The sequence below is a fragment of the Amblyomma maculatum genome, chromosome 3 (assembly GCF_055883805.1).
Source record: "Amblyomma maculatum isolate TAMU_Amacu chromosome 3, ASM5588380v1, whole genome shotgun sequence".
Taxonomy (NCBI): domain Eukaryota; kingdom Metazoa; phylum Arthropoda; class Arachnida; order Ixodida; family Ixodidae; genus Amblyomma; species Amblyomma maculatum.
The window spans coordinates 128,904,660-128,926,310 of NC_139346.1; the positions used below are offsets into that span (position 1 = coordinate 128,904,660).

The 21,651-nt window shown below is 49.0% G+C and overlaps 1 protein-coding gene across 1 annotated transcript in view; it reads left to right on the forward strand.

The window, feature by feature from the left end:
• SerT (Serotonin transporter) overlaps window positions 1-17,383 on the forward strand; it is an 81,129-nt gene extending 63,746 nt beyond the window's left edge. The window contains exons 11-13 of the mRNA XM_084596897.1: window positions 16,145-16,245; window positions 16,329-16,496; window positions 17,315-17,383. Of these exons, the coding sequence (XP_084453023.1) occupies window positions 16,145-16,245; window positions 16,329-16,496; window positions 17,315-17,383 (338 nt within the window). The remainder of the gene's footprint in view (window positions 1-16,144; window positions 16,246-16,328; window positions 16,497-17,314) is intronic.
• The last annotated feature ends 4,268 nt before the right edge of the window (window positions 17,384-21,651 follow it).

A 21,651-nucleotide genomic window follows, 5' to 3' on the forward strand; every position in this document is an offset into this window, starting at 1 on the left:
AAGATCTTTGCAGCCCTGCGAAAGGCAGAGGCACCCCAGTCCAATCAGGATCACGCGCACTACAATAAGCAATTGTGCTTCTATGCGCCTCTCGCCCCCCGAATCGGCGGATGTGACAGTAGGATCACAGTTCTCTATTATAGCGCGCAGGGAGGAGAGGCACTTGGAAGCACAATTGCAAGCGCTCCTCTGCCTTTCGCAGTGCGGCAGATATCTTATGAGACGAAGTATAGACGGTAGATCTTAGGTGTCTCCATAATTCCTTATAGAATCAAGTGAGGGGCTGATATACGTCTTGAAAATAGTCCTCTAGAAAAAAGCACTATGAAATTGCAAGTACCACAAAGTGCCAATTTGTACCATTTAGTTGTTAAGGGAAGCCATGTTGTCTAGGTGTCTTTGCTTCTCGATGACTAAAAAATTTGCGGTCTAATCTTTGCTACAAGAAGGTTATTCAACTGCTGGAAAGCAAATGCGTGCTACCCCACGTTCCGTGCATACACAAAAGCGATCGGCATTCTCGTAGGAGGTTGCGCCTATGACGGCGCTATTGTGTAAGGTCATAACGAGTAATATCGGAAACCAAAATGTTCGTTCGACCACGAGCGCCGAGTTAGCAAAGTAAAGAATTTGCCAGCCAGTGCAAAGGCGCTCATTGGTCTCGAGGTTTGATTTGGTTTGTGGGGTTTAACGCCCCAAACCGACTCAGGCTATGAGAGACGCCGTAGTGCAGGACTCCGAAACGTTTTTCCAACTGGGTTTTTTTTAACGTGCACTGACATCGCACCGCACACGGGCGCCTTGCTTTTCGCCTCCATCGAAAAGCGGCCGTCAAGGCCGGGATTCGACCCCGCATCCTTGGGAACAGTAGCCGAGTGCCGTGACCACTGCACCAAATCGGCGAGGTGGTCTTGAAGTATCGAATATTTGGACTTGATGATAGTAAAGTTGGCTAGACCCTTTGTAGCAGGTGAACACCGGATTCGTGTCCCGAGTTGGTGCCTCAGACGTAAAGAGGAAAAAATTTGGCTTAATTTGATTTGGGAGAGAAAGACACAGAGCAAAGGAAATAAACAAAGAAAGCGGCCCACCCTTGCGTGTCGATATGCGCCCACACAACAACACACACGGCCCAGTCAGAACAGCCGAACTACTCTCCACCACTCAACAAGCCTCCTATTCGTCGCCGTAGCAATTCTGCTTGAGTGTACTCCCTTTGCGCACTACTTTGTCGTCACCCATTTCCAGAGAAGATGTCTTGTTTTGCGGACGTAGTTGAGGTGACACCAAGCATTTGTGGGAACGTGGCGCCCTCTATGGCAGGCATGGGGAGAGAAATATGGCTTACCAATATACTTTGTTGGGCAAGTTTGTACACATTATTTATCAATTTATACAGCGCGAACAAGAAGACAAAGGACAAGATAAAAGGAAGCCACAGTGCAAGCGCTGACTCATAACTATGCCTAAGTCTTTACTCCAAGGCCCAGGTAAAAACAAACATGACGAAAACGAAACAATCATGTGAAACAACCACTGGGTTCACCTGCTGCACAAAACGTCACTCACAAAAGGCAGCTCTTTGCTTGAAAGAGCAAGAGAAGTCTTGCTGACACACTTTATGTCCGTTGAAATAAAATGTAATTCAACTATCTCTCTCGTCATCTTTTCTTTGCGGAGATACAAAATCCTAACCTGGTCAAACATAGGAGTGCACTTATCCTTCTTCATTGTTTCACATGAATGGCAACGTGAGGCCAGACATGTTTTGTCCTTGACACTTCGCAAGTTGTTCTGGTGTTCCAGTAGTCTCCGAGTCATGGTTAACTATCACTAACCAATAGTAATGGTTAGACGTTTCGAGACATTCATAGCCGTCACATGGTGATGTCATCGGACCTGACGTCATGACCCGATGTGACGTCATCATAACGTCACATAGGGTCATATCTAATAACCGGAAGTGATAATGACGTCACATCCCGTCATAACGTCCTGCCTGTTGATGACGTCCCCACGAGATTCACGCATATACGGGATTTTCTGAATCGAGCGGATGTGCCTTTCATGGGCTCCGCCAATTTCGGTTACTTTGGGCAATTCATCGGCTCGGCGTTTTTGAATTTTGTGTCGAATCGACGGAACGCATCAAGAGGACCACAGGAATACTAGTTTTTCCGAGGTGGGACTATGTTTTCGATTTTTTCGGACTTTTGTTCGGTGGACTACGTGCTGAAGCTAGGCCTAACGTGGCCTAGCGTCTCGCGGCACCCTAGGATTCCGGCGGCCCCGTCGGGGACCCACCCCTAGCCTCGTGAAGCTGACTAAAGCTAAAAAAAAATGAAAATTGTCGAAGGAACGCCGGTAGATCCGGAAAAATTTCAAGTGCCTGGCCAATGGTATACCACCAAGAAGAAGAGATATATGCCACTCGAGAAGACCGTGCAACAGGTTGAGAAGCAGCGAGCTGCTGAGAAGCATGCTGGAAGAACAATGGCTGTGAAATCGATGGAAAAGCAGCATGCTCTCCTACCCGATGGCGCCGAGAAGATCATTTTGAGGCCACGTGGCGGCCTCCTGCGTCTGCTCAAGTTTGGCAACGCAATCTTGGCTGACACAATAATCGTGGCAGCTGGTATCTACCCGGGTGAGGCCGGGGAGGACGTCATCTCGACGAATATTAAGCAGCACTCGATCCTCGTGGCAACTACAAGCGCCGAAAGGAAGAGACGCTACGCGAGCCTAACCCACCTCGTGTTCGAGGGGCAGAAGATCGAATTGACTGCCTATGTGGCGACGCCGGAAGATTGCGGCAAAGGCGTGGTACATGACATACCACTTACTTATACCGACTAGATCATCATGGAGAGGCTCAGAATCCACGGCAGCCCGCCAGTTTTGGGTGTGCGGAGACTCGGCAAAAATTCCAAAACTGTACTAATTCTCTTTGAAGAGAGAGAAGTACCACGATGGGTTCGCCTGACTCCGATGGCGCAGCGGTGTCAACTTTACCGCAAAAAATATGAAGTATGCAATGCCTGCGGAAGACTCGGTCACAGGGAGGACGTCTGTCCGGACCCGAGCAACCTCAAGTGCAGAAGCTGAGGAATGGAGAGGCCACCGCAAGGTCACCAGTGCGAGGCAAAGTGCCAGCTATGCGGCAAGGGCCACCTGCTTGGGGACCGAAAATGTAAGGAACTTATACAGGACTCCGTACGAGGTGAAGAAGAAGCAATGGGAGCGAAAAATCAAGGAGAAGCCAGCGCATGACGGCAACATAGGGCGACCGAAAGTCAAACAAGGAGGAGGAGACTTCCGCGTTAGAGAAGACTCCTTCCCAAGGTTAATCTACCGCCAACGAGACGCCACCGCAGCAGTGAGGGCGTTCCAGTTCTCGCTCCATGGGACGCTCCAGGTCTGGGTCCCGGAGACGCTCGAGTTCGAGGGACGCGGCCAACCCACGGACCAAGCGGAACACCAACGGAGACCGGAAAAATGTAAGCTTCAAGAGCGGGGCCTCCCAGGCTAAACCTAGGAGAAATAAGGAAGACGAGGAAGTCGAAATTCTTAAAAACGAAATTGAGGAGCTTAAGGAGGTGATTAAAAAGCTAACGCAAAATCAAAATTCGAAACAGCATACGGAAAAGCAAGGGCCTCCCACTCCCGCGAAGCAGCTGCCACCTGCTCAGCCAGTCGCCCAACCACAAGCGGCGCCACCGGCGAAAGGGGATGAGCAAATGGCGACTGAGGCGTCTCGCCCGCCCCCGGTGAAGCGCAAAATTAATGAAACAGACCCATTCCAAGCACTCGAAAATAGCCTTGACGAAAAATTGAATTCATTCATGAGCCAAATGACCCAATTCATTAACCAAAATCAGAGCCAGGTACAGGCACCTGCAGGGGAAGTGCACAGAGTTCGAACCGAGCTCATAGCCGTCAACACGTGGCAGCAGAATGTCGAGCGAACCCTAACCCAGCTACAAAATGGCCAGGAGCGTAAATGAAAACCAAATTTGGCAGTGGAACTGTCGCGGCTTCCAGCGCAAGAGAGCGCTACTGCAGCAATACCTTCCACTCATAACTGAGACCCCCCTCGCAATCGCCCTTCACAAAACAGGGAAGGAAGCCAAACTAATGGAATACCAGGTGTTCAACAGCGATAGAGGCGTGAAATCGACGGTGGCGACCTTTGTCAAGCGCAATGTAGCGGTGATAGAACACGATTTGAATTCGAGAGATATCGAGAACGTATTTCTCGAGATATTAACGGGACGAAAGAAGGATTCCAGTCTATTCCTTCTTAACATTTATAGCTTACCCAAGCAAAAGAAAATTAGATTTAGGGCCCTTATGCGCAAAGCCATCAAGAAGGCCGGAAATAATCCCTTGCTGAGCGTTGGTGGCTTTAACGCCAGACATCAAGAATGGGGTTATGCTATACAGGACACCAAAGGTAGGCAGCTATGGGAGGACACGCACGAACTAGGTCTCACCCTCCATACGGATTCCGATCATCCAACGAGGACGGGTAACAGCATATGCGCGGACACATCCCCAGACCTGACATTTTCAAAAAACTTACAGGGTTTAGACTGGCAAAATTCTGAGCAAAATTTTGGCAGCGACCATTACATTGTCGTTTCGGTCCTCAAAGGGGGCGTCAAGACGCACAGGGCGTGCCAACCGGCCTTTACGGAATGGGATCAATTTAGAGAAATCAGGGCAACCGCACAATTGGAACGGATTGGGAACATTGAGGAATGAACGGAGGCACTCAAACGCCACGTAGGTGAGGCGACAAAGACGCAGGTAGGAGACGACACTCCTGTATAGCAGATAGCCGCCTGCTCCACATGTGGGACGCTAAAAAAAGCATGGAACGCAGGCTGAAGGAACAAAAGTGGAACAAGAATATTAGAAGACGAATCGCGAGGCATAACAAGGAAATTGAAAGCTACGCGATCAAATTGTGCGAACAAAACTGGCTCAGCAGATGCGACGAAATGGAGGGAGGCATGAATCTCTCCAAAACGTGGGGTATGCTCCGGCATCTGCTGGACCCCACAAATTCAAAAACTCAATCGGGAATAAGATTGGCAAAAGTCAGACACGCCTTTGAAGGAGACGATGCGGCGTTTATGAATAAGCTAGTAAAAACGTATGTTGCAGACCACCAGCGTTCCCCACACCCGAGCTACGGTGGCACGCCCAACGAGGCGCTTGACGCCCCCATCACGGAGGCAGAGGTAAGGGCGGAAATTGTAAGTCTAAAAACTAAATCAGCCCCGAGCCCCGATGGGATCACCAATAAAATGCTAAGCAATCTGGACGATCCCTATTGCAAAAACCAGCGTCTCCAGTGCGAAACCAGTAATCTTTTCGCGCTGGTTTTGCACTGGATCTGCTGGGCACGCTGGAGGTCTGCGATATTCACTGGAGCAGTAACGGGAAGACACTGGCTGCACTGGTGCGATGGGAGAAAAACGCTGGGATTAGACTTTTGACGCTGGGTGCTGGCATCCGCGATACACTGGGAGAAGCACTGTATGTGCGCTGGGGCCGCACTGGTCCCAGTGCCCCAGTATAGCCGGTGCGGCCTGCGGCGTCAGCCGGAGTGGCATCCCTCAGGGGCCAACAGGGCAACAGCGTACTTTCAATCGACCATCGGGGGCATATGAAAAATATGGTTCAAGCAAGCGCTTTTTGCTGCGAAGTCGTTGCGCATTTGTAAGAAAACAAAGGCAGTATCTTTTTTCTAGAGTTTCCATGTTCCGATAGGTCGTTTCGAGCGTTTCGAGAGAGACAACGACCGCCGCGCCTCGATCTCATGACACACTGAGGATTAACGCACAACTAAACCTGGAATTGAATAATGTGGGCTACCATACATAACCAACTACACAGCTGATCTTAAGGGCACTCTAACACAATGATTACTGCCAAAATGTTCAATGCGGGCTCAATCGCAGGCGAGCATAGCCTGCACCATGGCCCCAGTATAGGGGGTATTCACTGACGCGCTGTGCGCGGTGCATTGTGGGTAATTGAGGCGCAGTCGGCCATTTTTGTGTCCACGGAACGAATAGGGCGAACGTACGTATCAAGTGCTGTCGTGCGGACCTACAAGCAGTGGCACTCGCAGCTATATGTTGTTTATTTAGCTATCGTAGACTTTAATAGATGCGTGCACAGTGTAAACAACGGAAGCTGAAGAGCTGCGCGGAAGACCTCGGCATTTTAAGGTTCCGGAAGTACACACGAACCACTCCACCCGAACGAGACACTTCACCGAGATGCGACGCCACGTATGGCTGGCACGGCTCAACCGCATAATTATCATGGAATATGAGAAATATATGTCAAAATGGGCTGAACTGGAATCTTCCGGATGTGCCCTAGCAGCCTGCTCTTGTCACTATCTGTGCACGACTGTTCTTCACGCACTCGGAAGACACATTTCCAGTAAAAGAGCAGCGCGGCAATGTATCGCTTGCAGTCATGCGCATGCATTCAGCGCGCCGCCAACACCTCCTCGTCGTGTTTTGTTGCAATAAAATCCTTCAAAGAGGACTCGCTAAACTTTGTGCTGCCGTACTTGCCTCATTCGATCAGAAGAAGTCGGGTGTTCGCATCGTGATCGTCTATGTCGGCTGCTAATCAAAGCAGACCGCATGCAGATTCGGCGAAGGAACGTAGGCGGGCAGAGTTGTTTTGCAGAAAGTTTGAAGAACTTTATAAACAAATTTATTGGTCAAAACTGCGCTGTATTTCAAGAGTTTTGTTGCAAAACGTTTTCGAGCCCGCAAGGCAACGAGGTGGCGCTACCGGTGTCATCGCTGTGGCGTGTGGCAGCTGTTTCTTTTGCTTCCTCACCGCCACAGGCAATGCAAACATCCTACTTCTGATCGATTGAGGCAGGTACACCAAATAAGTTTTGTATAAAAGATACTGACTACTAAACGCCATTTCTATGCAGAATATCAGCTACAAAAACTCAGCGGTTTAGTTGGTATGAACAATGGACGGCACGCACGTAATTGCACAAAGAGAGTTCGTCTGCTTCAACAGCGGCTCTTAACCCAGCCGCTTGTAGCGTAGTTGCGTTCTCCGAGCGGTCAGTAGGCTTGCGATTGGTTCCTTGTGACGAAGCTCGTCCGTAAGACAAGGAATTCATGAATGTCGAACATATTTATGCGTGGGCACAGGGTTAAGTGGAGAGATATGGGAGAGGCCTTCGCCCTGCAGTGGGTATAATCAGGCTGATGATGATGATGATGACAGGCCGACGCTTACCGTGCAGTTGCGCATATCGACTGCACACGGGTTGGTACCAAAGTTTTGTTTCGTACAGGTCTCTGTCCACATTGCGCCCACTTTCTGATAAATCGAACTGTCACTCATGATACCGATTGAGTTTTCCTAACAACGGTGCTGGCATGAAGCAGAGTGACAGAGCAAACGGACGCGCACGAAGAGCTAACCTAACCACCGCCTCGTACTGGTGCTAGTCAAAACAGGACGCAAAGATGGCGTCGGCTGCATACTGACGTCAGCTGTGACGTCATGTGAATACCCCCTATAAACAGCAGAAATAAAAACTAAAACCAGGAAGACAGTTGTTTACCGAGCGATGGGCCCAGGAGAGAAAAAGCAACAACATACAGCGCTTGAATTACATAATATTTGGCGTGTTTCTGAAGCTTTTGCGCCCCTTCTTACTCTGCGTATCAAGCAGCCGAGCCCTCGGTCATCGCAATGCTTTCCGCAATGTTTACATACAAATAAGGTTTAGTCACACGCAATTAGGGTCATCGCTGCGGCGCTTGCCGGTATTGAAGCTTGGTCGCACTTTTTTTTTTTGAAGGCTTCTACTAAAACTCCGTGTTCAGCGAAAATTACGCCCACGGGACCAGAGCACCACCCAAGAGCCGGCGTTGGTAAATTTGCCAGCGATGTCAAACTCCACATGTTAAAATGATTCCAGTGCACAAAATTGCGCGCATAGGCACCCAGAACATTAGTTGCAAGTCGTGAGAGCAGACAGCAAGCTAAAATGATCAAGAAGTTGCAATTGTTAGAGCGGTAGCAATGGCCTATAGACTGCGAAACATGAAGTCCCAACCTTATAAATGCGGATCATGACATAAAATGCAGAAATGTTTCAAAAAAATCCAGTTCTCGGCGTGGCCGAGGGGTTCGAGCAAGAGCAGATAAAGTGATAACCGGTGAGGCCCCAACTAAAAGGACCCTGGCAATGGAACGCAAATGGGCCAGCAAGAACATGATTTCTGAAATTGAGCAGGACGGAATTATTGTAAAAGGAAAAAACGACATCGAGCACGCTTTCCCACTTTTCTATACAGCCTTATTCATGCGTAGCGGGGTCGACTCAAACAGCTTCAAGGCAGAATTCCTGAACTGGTGCCCAGAATTGATGACAACTCAAAAGATAGGTTAGAGCGCCCGATTACAGCCGATGAAATAGAGTTGGCAATTGACGATTTAACACGAGGGAAATTCCCGGGGCCAGATGGATTAAGCGCCGATTTTTACAAAGCTTTTAAGCAGGAACTAGCGCCTATATTGGTTCGAGTTTTAGATGATGCTTACGAACGAAAGCGTCTACCGCCTTCATTCCTGTCCACTCATACAGTTCTGATCCCCAAAACAGATGATCGAGCTGCATTAAGGCAAGTAACTGCCTAACGTCCTATTAGCTTAACCAATCTTGGTTATAAGATATGCATGAAAGTACTCGCTAAAAGACTTCAAACGGTTATGAAGGATATAGTTGGACCACATCAGACGTGCGGTATCAGAGACCGATCAATATTCACAAACATCCACACGGCGAGATGCGTGCTGGATTGCTGCGATGCTCTACACATGCGCGTCGCAATGCTATAGCTCGATTTAGAGAAAGCGTTCGATCGAGTGCCACATGAAATTCTGTTTACCATTTTGCAACATGTAAACGTTGGAACAGTCATCACAGAGGGTGTCAAAATGGCGTACAGTGGTTGCACGACGCGGCTAATAATAAATAAGTCGGTGGGAGCGCGCATCGAGGTGCAACAATCTGTGCGCCAGGGTTGCCCCCTCTCGCCTCTACTCTTTGATATGTACATAAAGCCCCTTTGCGTCAGTATCATCGGGACTTGCTATATCAAAGGCTTCAAACTACAGCAAGCCGAGTTCAAACTCCTTGCATATGCCGACGACGTTGCGGTTTTCTGCGTTGACTATGAGAGCATTTTGAAAACTGTGGATATTGTGAAGCGTTTCTGTGCTGCCAGCGGTAGTGCTGTCAAATGGGCTAAGTGCCTTGGATTTTGGCATGGTACTTGGCCAGAGACCCCTGGTACTTTCGCCAACATGCAATGGCTTAGTACACCCGCGATGTACCAAGGCGCTCCGTTAGAGTTTTACCGCGACAGTGAGCCCTACTGGCGGAATCAAGTTGGGGAAATGCGTGATAGGACGGAGAGGGTGAAAGGTTGGGACTTGTCCATGTTCGCACGCAGCACTGTGTGCAATGTGTTTTTTGTTAGTATATTGTGGTATGTGCTAAGCTTTCTGCACGGATCGCGCGCTAATGTGCAAAGGTTTCACCGCATATTCGCTGTCTTTGTGTGGGGGTCGGTATGGGAGAGGACAAGCCGTACAAACCTCTTCCGTAGTGTTGGTAATGGAGGCCTTGGCTTGTCGCATTTATACCTGCGGCAGGTAGTTAATCGTTTCTGCTTCCTTCGAGGCGTGAAGGACCTTTTTTTACGCACTGTGTTACAGATCAGATTAAGCAAACTTCTACCCGAATTTGTTGTTTCTACCGAATACATAACAGGACGTGTTGTTGGTTTTCTCAAGGAGGTCGTGGCGGCCTGTAATTTCCTAAGTGCGCGATTCTCACGCGGTTATTTAGCTGTAGTAAAGCTCAAAAAGTTGTACAAGGACCTTGCAGACGTAGTTTTTCCTGTACCACTGTATCGCACCATGTACTGCCAATCCCGTTAGCGACGTTTTAAAGCGCGTAAAGAGAATGCATGTGGCTCCAGGCGCAAAGTCCTTTTTCTTTAGGCTGTACACCGGAACCTTAGGGGTAAAAACCTGGATGGAGGAAAAGGGACTGTACGTTCCCTGGGGTGTGCATTGCTTTTTATGCAGAAAGGCCGAAACCGTCGAGCACGTCTTCTTGGAGTGTTTGGGTGGCGTGTCCTTTTGGGACATACTGCAAAGAACACTGAAAAAAGACCTGCCACTAGACCCCCGAGGAATTCGTTTCCTAGCTGTGGAAAATGATGAAGGCGTCCCTTATGACGCAGTAATGCTGATGGGATTGCACTGTATATGGAAAGCCTGCATGACAGCGCGACACGCCGACATTGATGCAAGGCCAGTACTTCTGCGAATCCGTTGCGACGTTCGTGGCAACCCACAAGAATGTGTACCCGGTGCCCGAATGGGTATCGAGAATTGAGCCCCTTATGCACATGAAGAGTTTTTAGCCTCTTTACATCAGTCAAGGTTTGGCTGGAAGTTTTAGCCCATACCGACGCTATGTACATTCTTCTCAAGTGCCCCTTCACTTTTGTGGGGTAGCGATGTATGTCTAAGCAGGCAATAGAAAAAAAAGTGGCTGAGTACATTAAAACTCCCGCAACGACAGCAAAACAAAGACGAAGCCAGCCTGACATTGGCTGATGATGACCTTCCAATATGTACTTTGGTTTGTGCTATTCGTGTTGTGTTCTTGTGAAATGGTATGAACCAAAGCCAGGAAATAAAGAAAAAAAAAGTGGCTGAGTGGTTAGCGTGCTGAGCTCGTGGTTAAATGTGCCTAGACACTTGGTTCGAGGCGCGCTTAGTGCACTATTTTTTTATTTTTTTTTTTACTTTTTTAGGTTTTTTATGTACCTAACTTGTTTCGTTACTCTTTACTTTCAATTTTTATCCCACGCCTTTTTTTTTTCTCCGGGCGAACAGTGCCGCCAGTGCGGAGCGTCCCAGTATGCCGCGTCCCAGTGCGCCCAGTGTCCAGCGTCATACTGGGACCATAATCAGGTATGGCGCTGGAGCGCTGGCACCCAGTGGCACTGGTTTCTAACGGAATTCATTGGAAAAGTTTGGGAAACGAGCCAGTTGCCAGATCAGTGGAAAACGGCAAACATAATACTAATACCCAAACCGGAAAAAACCCCGCAATTGGAAAATTTGAGACCGATTTCCCTAACATCATACGTAGGGAAGTTGCTGGAGCACGTAATACAGACGAGATTAACTTGCTTCATGGAGCAAAACAACCTGTGGCCGCACGAAATGGTTGGTTTCCGACCACACTTGTGCACGCAGGACGTAATTCTCCGCCTAAAGCATGATATCATAGACTCGCGATCGAGAGACGCCAAACTGATCCTGGGCCTAGACCTCACCAAGACCTTCGACAATGTCAGGCATGAGGCTATCCTCGAAGGGATCGAAGTGCTCGGAGTAGGGGAGAGAACGTACAACTACATAAAAGACTTCTTATCGGGCAGAAAGGCCTGCATGATATTTCAAAATTTAGAATCTCCTACGATAGAGTTAGGAAACAAAGGCACACTGCAGGGCTCAGTGCTATCGCCTTTCCTATTCAACGTGGCAATGAGAGGCCTCCCGGGTAAACTTAACCAAATCAAGGGGCTAAATTTTAGCATGTATGCAGACGATATTAACCTCCGGATTAACCATGGGGGCGATGCGAGTACGGAGCAACGCCTGCAAGCAGCGACCGACATCATTGTCGATTACGCGGCTAAAAGCGGACTTTCGTGCTCCCCGCATAAATCTGAGTTGTTCGTTTATAACCCAAAGTACCTCCGCTGCAAGAATAGCGGGGAGTTTCATAATCAGGGGGAGGGCAAACCGGTGCCAAAAGCAGATCAGATCAGGATTTTGGGGATGGTCATTCAATCCCACGGCCATAACGGAGAGGTCCTGAAAAAATTAGAAAGTCACGGGATGCAAACCCTCGGGCTCTGGAGGAGGGTCGCCACTAAAGGAAGAGGCCTCAACGAGAGAAATTTACTAAAACTAATCCAGGCATACTTAATAAGCAGAATCAGTTACGCCACGCCCTACCCGGACATCAAGGCCGGCGAAAAAGAGAAGTTAGACTGCCTGATTCGAAGATGCGTTAAGAAGGCGCTAGGACTGCCCATGGTTACCTCGAGCGACGACTGCTCGAACTCCGGGTGCATAACACGTGGGCAGAATTGGCGGAGGCAGTGCGAGTCTCCCAATTAGAGAGACCAAGCACGACCGAGACGGTCAGCGTGATCCTTGCAAAAGTAGGCCTGAACCCAGACACAGGAGTTCTAAAAAAAGTCACAATTAATAGTGAAATCAGGAATGCCCCCTTTCAATAGGAATATGCATCCACAATTTAATATCGAAAGAAGGGCCAAACGAGCCGAAGCTCTAGAGCGACGGTTCAAGACATGGGAGCAAAGGAAGTAGTCTATGTCGATGCGGCAAGTGGCACAACAGGTGCGGCGGCAGCTTCGGTATTCGATGGCCGAGGGGCACCGGCATCCGGGGCAGCCATCAGAGGCCGCAACACAGAGACTGCGGAGCAAGTTGCAATAGCGCTAGCTTGAGTAGGAACAGAAGCCAAGTTCGTAATTAGCGACAGCAAAACTGCCATTCAAAATGTTTGAGAAGGGGAGGATATCGCCGGAGGCGGCCAAAATCCTCACCGAAAGAACGACAAATAGGAAAACTCAGTTAATTTGGACACCCGCTCACGCTGCCGTCCCTGGTAACGAGGCGGCTCACGAGCTAGCCCGAGCTCTCTACTTCCGGGTAGCCGTCGAGCCCCCCGAACACTGGGCATACGACGAGTGTCTGCAAAATTACGGGGAAATCATCGACCATTATAAATTGGGACGTAGACTGGTACCCCCGTCATATGTTAGACTAAATAATACAGAAGCTGTCGCGTGGAGGCAGATACAAACTAATACGTTCATGAACCCGGTCTGGGCGTTTCACGCGCTACCAGACCTTAGGGACAATGATCTCTGCAAACACTGTGGGGCGAGAGGGACCCTCGACCCCATAATTTGGGAGTGCCCACAGTCTCCAGGAATAGGACAAAACATTACAAGTAGAGAAGCCTGGGATACCCTGCTGCGAAGCGCGGACCCTGCGATCCAGCACCGCACCGTCCATCTGGCGGAAGAGGCCGCCGCAACAAGCCAAGGGCTACCTGCCAGCCTCTAATCCGCGGGCGCACGACTCCCCGTTTCCGATGGAATTAAAAGTTGTACAACCAACCAACCACTCATATACGATGCTGAACCCGCCGAGCGTTCGATCCAGGCGTCCGTGCGGCGCCTTTCATTTGGCGCTTCCTCGACAGCCGCACCACAGAGCATATATAGACATAGACGGAGTACAACAGGTATCAGCGGGGACTTGAGGTGGTGAAGGGTGGTGAAGGGTGGCAGTTCCTCGCCCTACGGGGCTGGGATGGTAGGTCAACGCTGCTTGCGGCGGGGCCTAGCATGCCACCGAATTTTTATCTTTTGTAGGCCGTCATCGCACCCGCCACCGCTTAGGTGATGGACGACGGCTGTTATTGCGACGCGTCTTTCTCTCCTTCTTCTTTTTCTTTCTCCTCTATTTTCTCTTCTGTCCGCACGAGGCAGCGGAAGTGACTTAGCTACAGAGCCAGTAGTCGGCCCGTGTATTTTCTTTTCCTTCTTCCTACAGCCACAACAACGCCAACAACAGGCATCAGCAGCTTTTAAAATTGGTTGACATCAAAGAAAAGGCGGAGTATCTGTCACAATTCTGGTTTGGTTTGGTTTGGTTTTGGGGTTTTAACGTCCCAAAGCGACTCAGGCTATAAGAGACGCCGTAGTGGAGGACTCCGAAAATTTCGACCACCTGGGGTTCTTTAACGTGCACTGACATCGCACAGCACACGGGCGTTGATCACAAACGCTCTCACAGTCAATATTTAAGCAGCTTGGCGGGGAAGGCTTTCGACTTGAAGAAATTTAGCCAGCCAAAGTGCCCTTGAACTTTTTTTTATTGCGTAAGTAATACTACTCTAGGTTTCGAGCCTTCGGTGTAGCGTGGCCGGTAGCCACGTCTTACCCACGTGACGCTAAGACGTCATACCGCACGTGACACTAGGGTGTGGACTGGCAGGAACTGCCTACTCGGGTCTCTCGTTTCACATAGGACCGTTATGTCTGAATCAGCCTGCTAGGACCCTGGCAATCACTTTACCCCTATAGGCCACTAAGGCACGTTCATGCGGCTTGGTTAAAGCGGGGTTTTATATGTGGGCTGAGGAAGAGGAAAAAGAGAAGAAGAAGGTTCGGTCACCCTAAGCTAAAGATTCGCTCAATATTAGGTTCTGCAGCGTTGAACACTTGCAATGTTTTTGCCCTGCCTCGATCTACAACCAAAACTATGACCGACCCTTTATTACTTGGTGGCTCTGGTTAGTGACAGGGCAAAAAAAAAGGAATAACAAAGTGTTATAAGCCGTAAATGTCTTGTCTACTTACTCAAAAACAAACGAGAGGAGACAAGAGAAGAAAAGATGCCAACAGCTGGGATTTCGTCCTCGGGAGGGTCATGCGAATGCGCGAACAGCTACACCACGCAAAACGCTGAAAATTACGCGCGATTTTCGCTTTGTTACGTAACTGCGCTTTACCATGGTCGATTTTCATATAGTGTAGCAGTTTCGTTTGCAACTAGTGATTACCGCGTAAGCGTTCAGAATGTTTTTGCTAGAAGTAAAGCTCTCTGCCCCATATCCCGCAGTGATGTACATCACACATGGAATTCTGCAGAGGTAACTCAATTTATTCTAAATTTTGAATGCTTGCAGTTCTGTCATAGTCTCGATATGCAACGTAATTCTTACTTCACAGAGAACTGTCCTTCGTATGAATGTTTGGATAACGTGTAGTCCAACTTTGCATACGTCCTGCGGACCAGCGACGGCGATAGGTAAAAACTAAATGAGTAATTTCTTCACAGGCAGATAGGTTGGTTATAATAATAAGAACTACAACTTACAACTGCATGTTACAAATAATGCACGTAAGATTTTCTGCTATTCTTTTTTATCCTTCTCCCACAACGCATTGTTCGACGCTTATTATGTTTAACCTGTCGCCACTCATCAGTAGAGACGGTGGCATGGCTATTTAGGCGACATCACCGGCCGATTTGCTTGCTGTCGACAACCTCATCACCGCTTAGGCGCTCTTAATATCCTATTAGAGCAGTCGCCTTAGCCGCAAATGCATCACACTCTTCGTGGAGCAGAGGTCGCGGAAGTGACGTGCGACGTCCGCTTCGAGAGCTTCGTTGTGGAGTTCGGGAAAAGGTGCACATGGCTGGTGCAACGAAGCGGCACAGCGACGCCTCTGGTGTCGGTAGCTCTCATTACGGCTGCTGCTAAACGGTATCATTGACCGCGGGCCAGAAATCACGGAATCCGTTTTATGTCATGGTTTGCGTCTTGTGTCTTCTATGACATCCCAGGAGATAAGTCGGCTCGAATCAGTGCGTCGAAAATACGTTTTCTCCGCCATACTTCAACAGTAATTGCGTGTTCTACTACAGACGAGCAGTGAACAAGGCACAAAATACCGAACTAACGAATTTCGAAAACGTGAGCGAAATGCGAAAAACGTTACCTTAGTGTCCTATTAGTTATACCGCGCTTAACAGTAGGTGTGAACAGTTTACCTCTATAGCTACGCAAAGTTCTAGAAGGCAGACTTTCGTTTGGAACACTGGTCAGATCTTCCTGTCAACTACTAAACTTTCGCAGGACAAAGACTGGGCTATGAGCGGGCAGCTACGCCGACAGGACTGTGTACTGAAATTAAGCCCACGTTCAATGCTCTTTCAGGTAGGCGCATGGTATCGCAGAAGCATAATTGATGACAAAACATGCTTCAGAATTTGGCGAATATTCATAAACACGGGCATTTCACAGCAGCTCACTGTCGACCATACTGCATATTATACATTAGTCGCGTGAGGTGTGACTGGGCTGCGTCTTTTTGACATACTATATCTAGACTGACACAGCAGTGACCGAAATGCCGCTGTTGTTTGCATGTTTCAGGTGCTAACAGGTTTTCGCAACACGTCAAGGAAATGCTTGGTCACCTCCCGGGTATCTACTGGCGCATGTGCTGGAGTTATATAAGTCCCTTGTTTCTTTTTGTGAGTAAACATTCTTTACTGCTTCCTGAGCTTGTGATGCCCACAGGCCGGCAGGAGGGTCAATTTTCGCGCTTGGTCGGCAGACGATGTTCCTGTTTGCTGTGCTCCGCTACAAGGCGCTCGAGTGGGAAGACTACAAGTTTCCCGCTTGGTCCATATCTGTTGGGTGGCTGCTCACTGCTTCTTCCATGTGTTTTGTTCCCGGCTACATCATCATCGCCTTCCTGAAAACCAAAGGTACCTTCCGGCAGGTAAGTTACTGTTAGCTCGAGATCGCTACAGCCACGAGATGATTATTGCTGCTTTCATGAACTTATGTCTAGATGCACATCTTATTGACGCATAAGCATATTTACGGAGGAGAATACGTTTGCCTCTGCAGCCTAGGGGATGGCGAAAGCTTTTATTATACGGAATGGGTGACACAGGAGTTCTGGTACCGTCGCAGGCGTCCAGGGAGCCCGATGTCACCCTAAGGGGCAGGGGTTAGTAGACGAAGCGGTTTGCCGCTTCAGCATCCAGGTGGACATTGTTGGCCTGTGTTGTCGTGTCTTCACTATAAAGCACGGTCTCTCATGCTTCGGCGTCCTTGAATAAATTGTAGCCCGGGCAGTGGCTGCACTCCCAGAGGATATGTCTTAGAGTACCTATGTCATTACAGAATCTGCAGCATTGGTCCGACGGATTTCCCGCTTGCGTGAGGTATCTCCATCTCGGAGACAAGCGGCGCCAGGTGACTGCTTTAGCGGGAATATCCACCACAGATAGATCCCTCTCCAGCTTAAAGTGATGAGTGTTGCCATGAAATGAAATGACGCGTCCCTCGTTGAATTTGTGTTGCAGGGCGCGCTCACTGCCCGATCCACGGTACCTCGGGCTTGAGTGTGAGCCGCCTCGTTCCCCGAATTAGACGAGTGGGCCTAGACACAGATCTGTTCAGCTTCTCCAATGTGAAGGCGGATGTTCTGGAGAATGTGCAAAAATGAAAACGTCTGCATTGCTGATCTGATGAGGTAAGAAAACGGTTTTCCGTTCACGTTCTGAACACTGTTTTTTCATCCTCTTTCAGCGGCTCATCATCTGCCTTCGCCCGCACAGCGCGGAGGCGCGCAAGCTGAGACAAGGGGTCCCCGTCTAGTGGTCGCATCGCCAGCGACTCTTATAGCTCCTTTCAAATGCGCAGCTCTGTACCTGCAGTAGAATGGCGGCCAGTCATGTGTTGTGACTGTCCTGCCCTTGGACGAAGTCGCGCTGACGAAACGTGGCAGTGCCATTTACATTTTTTGCGTTTCTCGGGAGTTCGCAGGTGGAAGGCAGAATGCGACTATTGTCTACACATGTGGATGAAGGGGTTGCTCTTGCAGATCTCGGTACCGATTTAGCCATCGGTAGATGCACAAGTTTACATGCTGTGCCGTGCTCAGATTGTGCTTTTCTCATCTTAGGTTGTTTGTTGCTTGCTGTTACTTCGCCCCAACACCACCCAGTTCTGACGTATGTGACCCTCGTTTATGATGATGCTTTGAAGAGCCTTTAACATTGGCTACCATTTAAAAGAAACATTTCTGGTCTCTAAGACACAGTGATATCTGCGTCGCTCTCGACGTTGGTTTTACTAATCTGCTGAACATTATACTTGTTGCACAGCCTAAATTTGTAATGTGTTATGCATGTAGTGTATTGTCAATGGTATGTCGGCGATAGTTGTTCCATAGGGAACAGTGGTTCCTATTGAATGTTTTTTTTTCTTCCTTTCAAGTCAACTGTCCGTCAGTGTGCTCGCTGTTACCTAGGTTGCTATGAGCGCTGTGACTTCCACATAAACATTTTAAGAATATGCTTTTAGTTTTCTAACAAGGCTTACAAGTGCTCCGTGAAACTCATAGCCTAGATACAGAATCAGCAACAAAGATCATGGTCTCACAACAACATTGCGATCTGCAGGCCGGCTGTTAAACGGGGCTGTCGCCGTACTAATCCTGCTTGCTAGAAGCCAACTAACGGAAACTAAATGTTACACAGCCCCCTGAGTGCAACAGCGGAGGGAAGACACTGATATAACCATCCAGATATGGCCGGTGCGCGAACTTTCCATAGGTCGAAACTGTTCATCAAATAACCAAGTATTTCTGGTTAAGCTGGTTGGCTGGTCGGCTGGTTCATGCCTAACGTCGCCACAATGTTCTCTGAATTCAGTGACTCAGACAAGAAGCTCAGCATTCGAAGCACCACCAAGTTACTGGTGCGACTACATGCGCAGGAGACAGCGCGGATGGTGAGAAAAATTAACCAGAGCAAGGAAAAAGCGTTGCCTCTCGTCGAAGCCAGTCCCCCCCCCCCCCATGCAACACTCTAGAAACTAACAAATCAAATCAGCGCTGCGATCCGTAACGTACTCCATAACTTAACCGTCAACATGCTACCAAGACTTATCTACGAGTAACTAGTTCAACACTAACCCCTACCATCACCTCTGCCTGCGCGTCTTTCGACAATGAATCACCCTGTAACCAGGGGACAAACGAGTTCAAGATTGCAACTTAAAATGCGAGTGCGTCATACACTCCACACCCAAAAGACATACACTTAAAAGAGTTTGTCTCTTCTGCCTCCCCTTCCGTTTCCCTAGATCTTAACCATCATGAGTATGTTTTCTTCAAATGAGTATAAACCGATGTGGACCTTTTCGCCGATCCGTCTGGCACAGTCTCCACACCGCTGTCTCTTATGCTTCTCCTGCCCATATATGTGACTGTCCTCTCTACGTACCGATGACTCAATCTACTGCCCAAAAAGACAAATCCTACCCTCCCCCCTTCTTCCTGTTCTGTTATTAGCAGGGCTGGGCCGATTGTTGTGCTGTTGTTGTGACTGTAGGAAGAAGGAAAAGGAAATGAACGGGCCTGCTACTGGCTCTGTACCTGAGCCACCTCCGCTGCTTTGTGCGAACAAAAGAGAGAAAGTAGAGAAGAAAGAAAAAGAAGAGGCAGAGAAAGACGCGCGTCGCAACAGCCGTCGTCCATCACCTAAGTGGTGGCGAGTGCAATGACGGCCTACAACAGATACAAATTCGGTGGCAGGTTAGCCCCCGCCGCAAACGGCGTTGACCTACCAGTCCCAGCCCCTTAGGGACAGGAACAGCCATCCTTCACCACCTCTTCACCCCCTCCCCTTGTGCTGCTCTCATCAGCAACACTTAGGCCACTTTCGATTGGCTCATTAGCACACATTTATATTTTTAGCCAACAAAATGCGCTGAGCAGCAGCTTCATCTCAAGTACTTGAACCATCTGCCTGGACCTATAAAGCATAATAAATTTTGCCGTTTTTTGCTCAATGGCGCGGAAATTCATGCGGGGCGGCCGTGTTTTCCTAGCGGTACTGTGGGCTTCGTAGCGTTTAGGGCACACAGCATGAGGTTATCTTCTACAATTCAAGGTTAGCGTGCCCGTTTGGAGTGAATTTGAAGGAACTATCAGATGGGACGACTGGACAAGATGCAGAAGCATTGCTCACGTTCCGACTGTTCGAAAAGCGAAATGCGAAAATTTTATTGTAACGAATTCATTTACAGGGATACCCGGGCTCGATCCCAACCGCCGGCAGCTACGTTTCGATGGAGGCGAAATTGTTTGGTTGGTTTGTGGAGTTAAACGTCCCAAAGCGACTTAGGCTAAGAAAGACACCGTAGTGGAGGATTCCGGAAATCTTGACCACCGGGGGTTCTTTTACGTGCACTGACACCGCACAGCACACGGGCGCCATGCTTTTTTGCCTCCATAGAAAAGCGTGCCGCCGAGGCCGGGATTCGATCCCGCAGTCTTGGGAACAGTAGTCGAGCGCCGTAACCACTGCGCCACCCCGGTGGGGTGGAGGCGAAATTGAGAGGCGTCGTATGCGGTGCGATGTCAGCGTTGTTGCTGTTGTGGCTGTAGGAAGAAGGAAAACAAAATGCACGGGCCTGCTTCTGGCTGTGTAGCTAAGCCACCTCCGCTGCCCCGTAGAGAAGTAGAGAAGTAGAAAAAGTAGAGAAAAGGAAAATAGGAGAGAGAAAGACGCATGCCGCATCAGCCGTCGTCGATCACCTATGCGGTGGCGGGTGCAATGACTGCCAACAACAGATAAAAATTGGTGGCCGGCTAGACGCCGCCGCAAGCGGCGTTGACCTGCCGTGCCAGTCCCATAGGGCCAGGACAGCCACTCTCCTCATCCTCGTTAAAGATGCCCAGGCGGTCGAAATTACTCCGTCGTTCTCCACTACGGCTCCTCTTTCGCTCTTTCCACTTGCACTGCCACCACCTTTCCTTCGCTTACGGCAAGGGCAGGTGTCCACAGAAACAAATGTGACAGATACCGCGCCTTTTCCTTCTTGTGAACCAATTATTATTATTATTTAGGTCCAAATTCACTCAGGTTATTAGGGACGCCATAGTGGAGGGCTGCGAAAATTTCGACCAGATGGGGTTCGCTAAAGAGCGTGTAAATCACACAGAATATGGCCACCTTGTTTCTCACCTCGATCAAAAAGCGGCCCCCTCAGCGAGTTCGCTTGGATATGGAGGCGACGATGTGCGTTAAGGAAGGATAGGTACCCGGGTTTAATCCGGAAGACGGAGTAGTTCGAATCCTTGTATGATGCTCTGAGGCATCACAGTCGTTATTTGGCTGATAACTGCGTTTTGGATGTACCATGCGTGGTTTGGTTCGGTTTGATTAATGGGGTTTGTCCCATATCCCAAAGAGACTCAGGCTATGAGAGACGCGTACCCTGCTTGGGTTTGTCCCAAGCATCAGAGATAAATGGAAGTAAAAGCAGAGACAAAAACAGAGTACGAGGTCGAAGAAAAAATAACTTGAGGCAACGAGGTTTTAGTCTATAGGAAATACATATCTGCAGACATATCAGTGTGCATGTATGTGCTGGTTTGGTTGGTTTGTGGGGTTAAACGTCCCAAAGCTACTAAGGCTAAGAGAGACGCCGTAGTGGAGGACTCCGGGAATCTCGACCACCGGGGGATCTTTTATGTGCACTGACATCGCACAGCACACGGGCGCCTTACTTTTCGCCTCCTACGAATAGCTGCCGCCGAGCAGGGGATTTAATCCCGCGTCCTTGGAAACAGTAGTCGAGGGCCGCAACCACTGCGCCACTCCGGTGCGTCCGTGCTTGCAGGCAAGTGTGTTTCCTCGGCCACGTGTAAAGCGACCGCAGTCTGTGTAGCTAACAAAATGACGCAGTTTCCAGTGTCATGCACTGCACTGTTAGTGGCGTTGTTTGCAAGCCTTACCAATTCAATCCAATTTTCTTTATTCTTATTTTCTTTAAATTTACAAGTAATAGGCATAATGAAATATCATCAGACGCTATGAGTTCATTTTGCAAATCTAGGGCAAGTCCGATACATT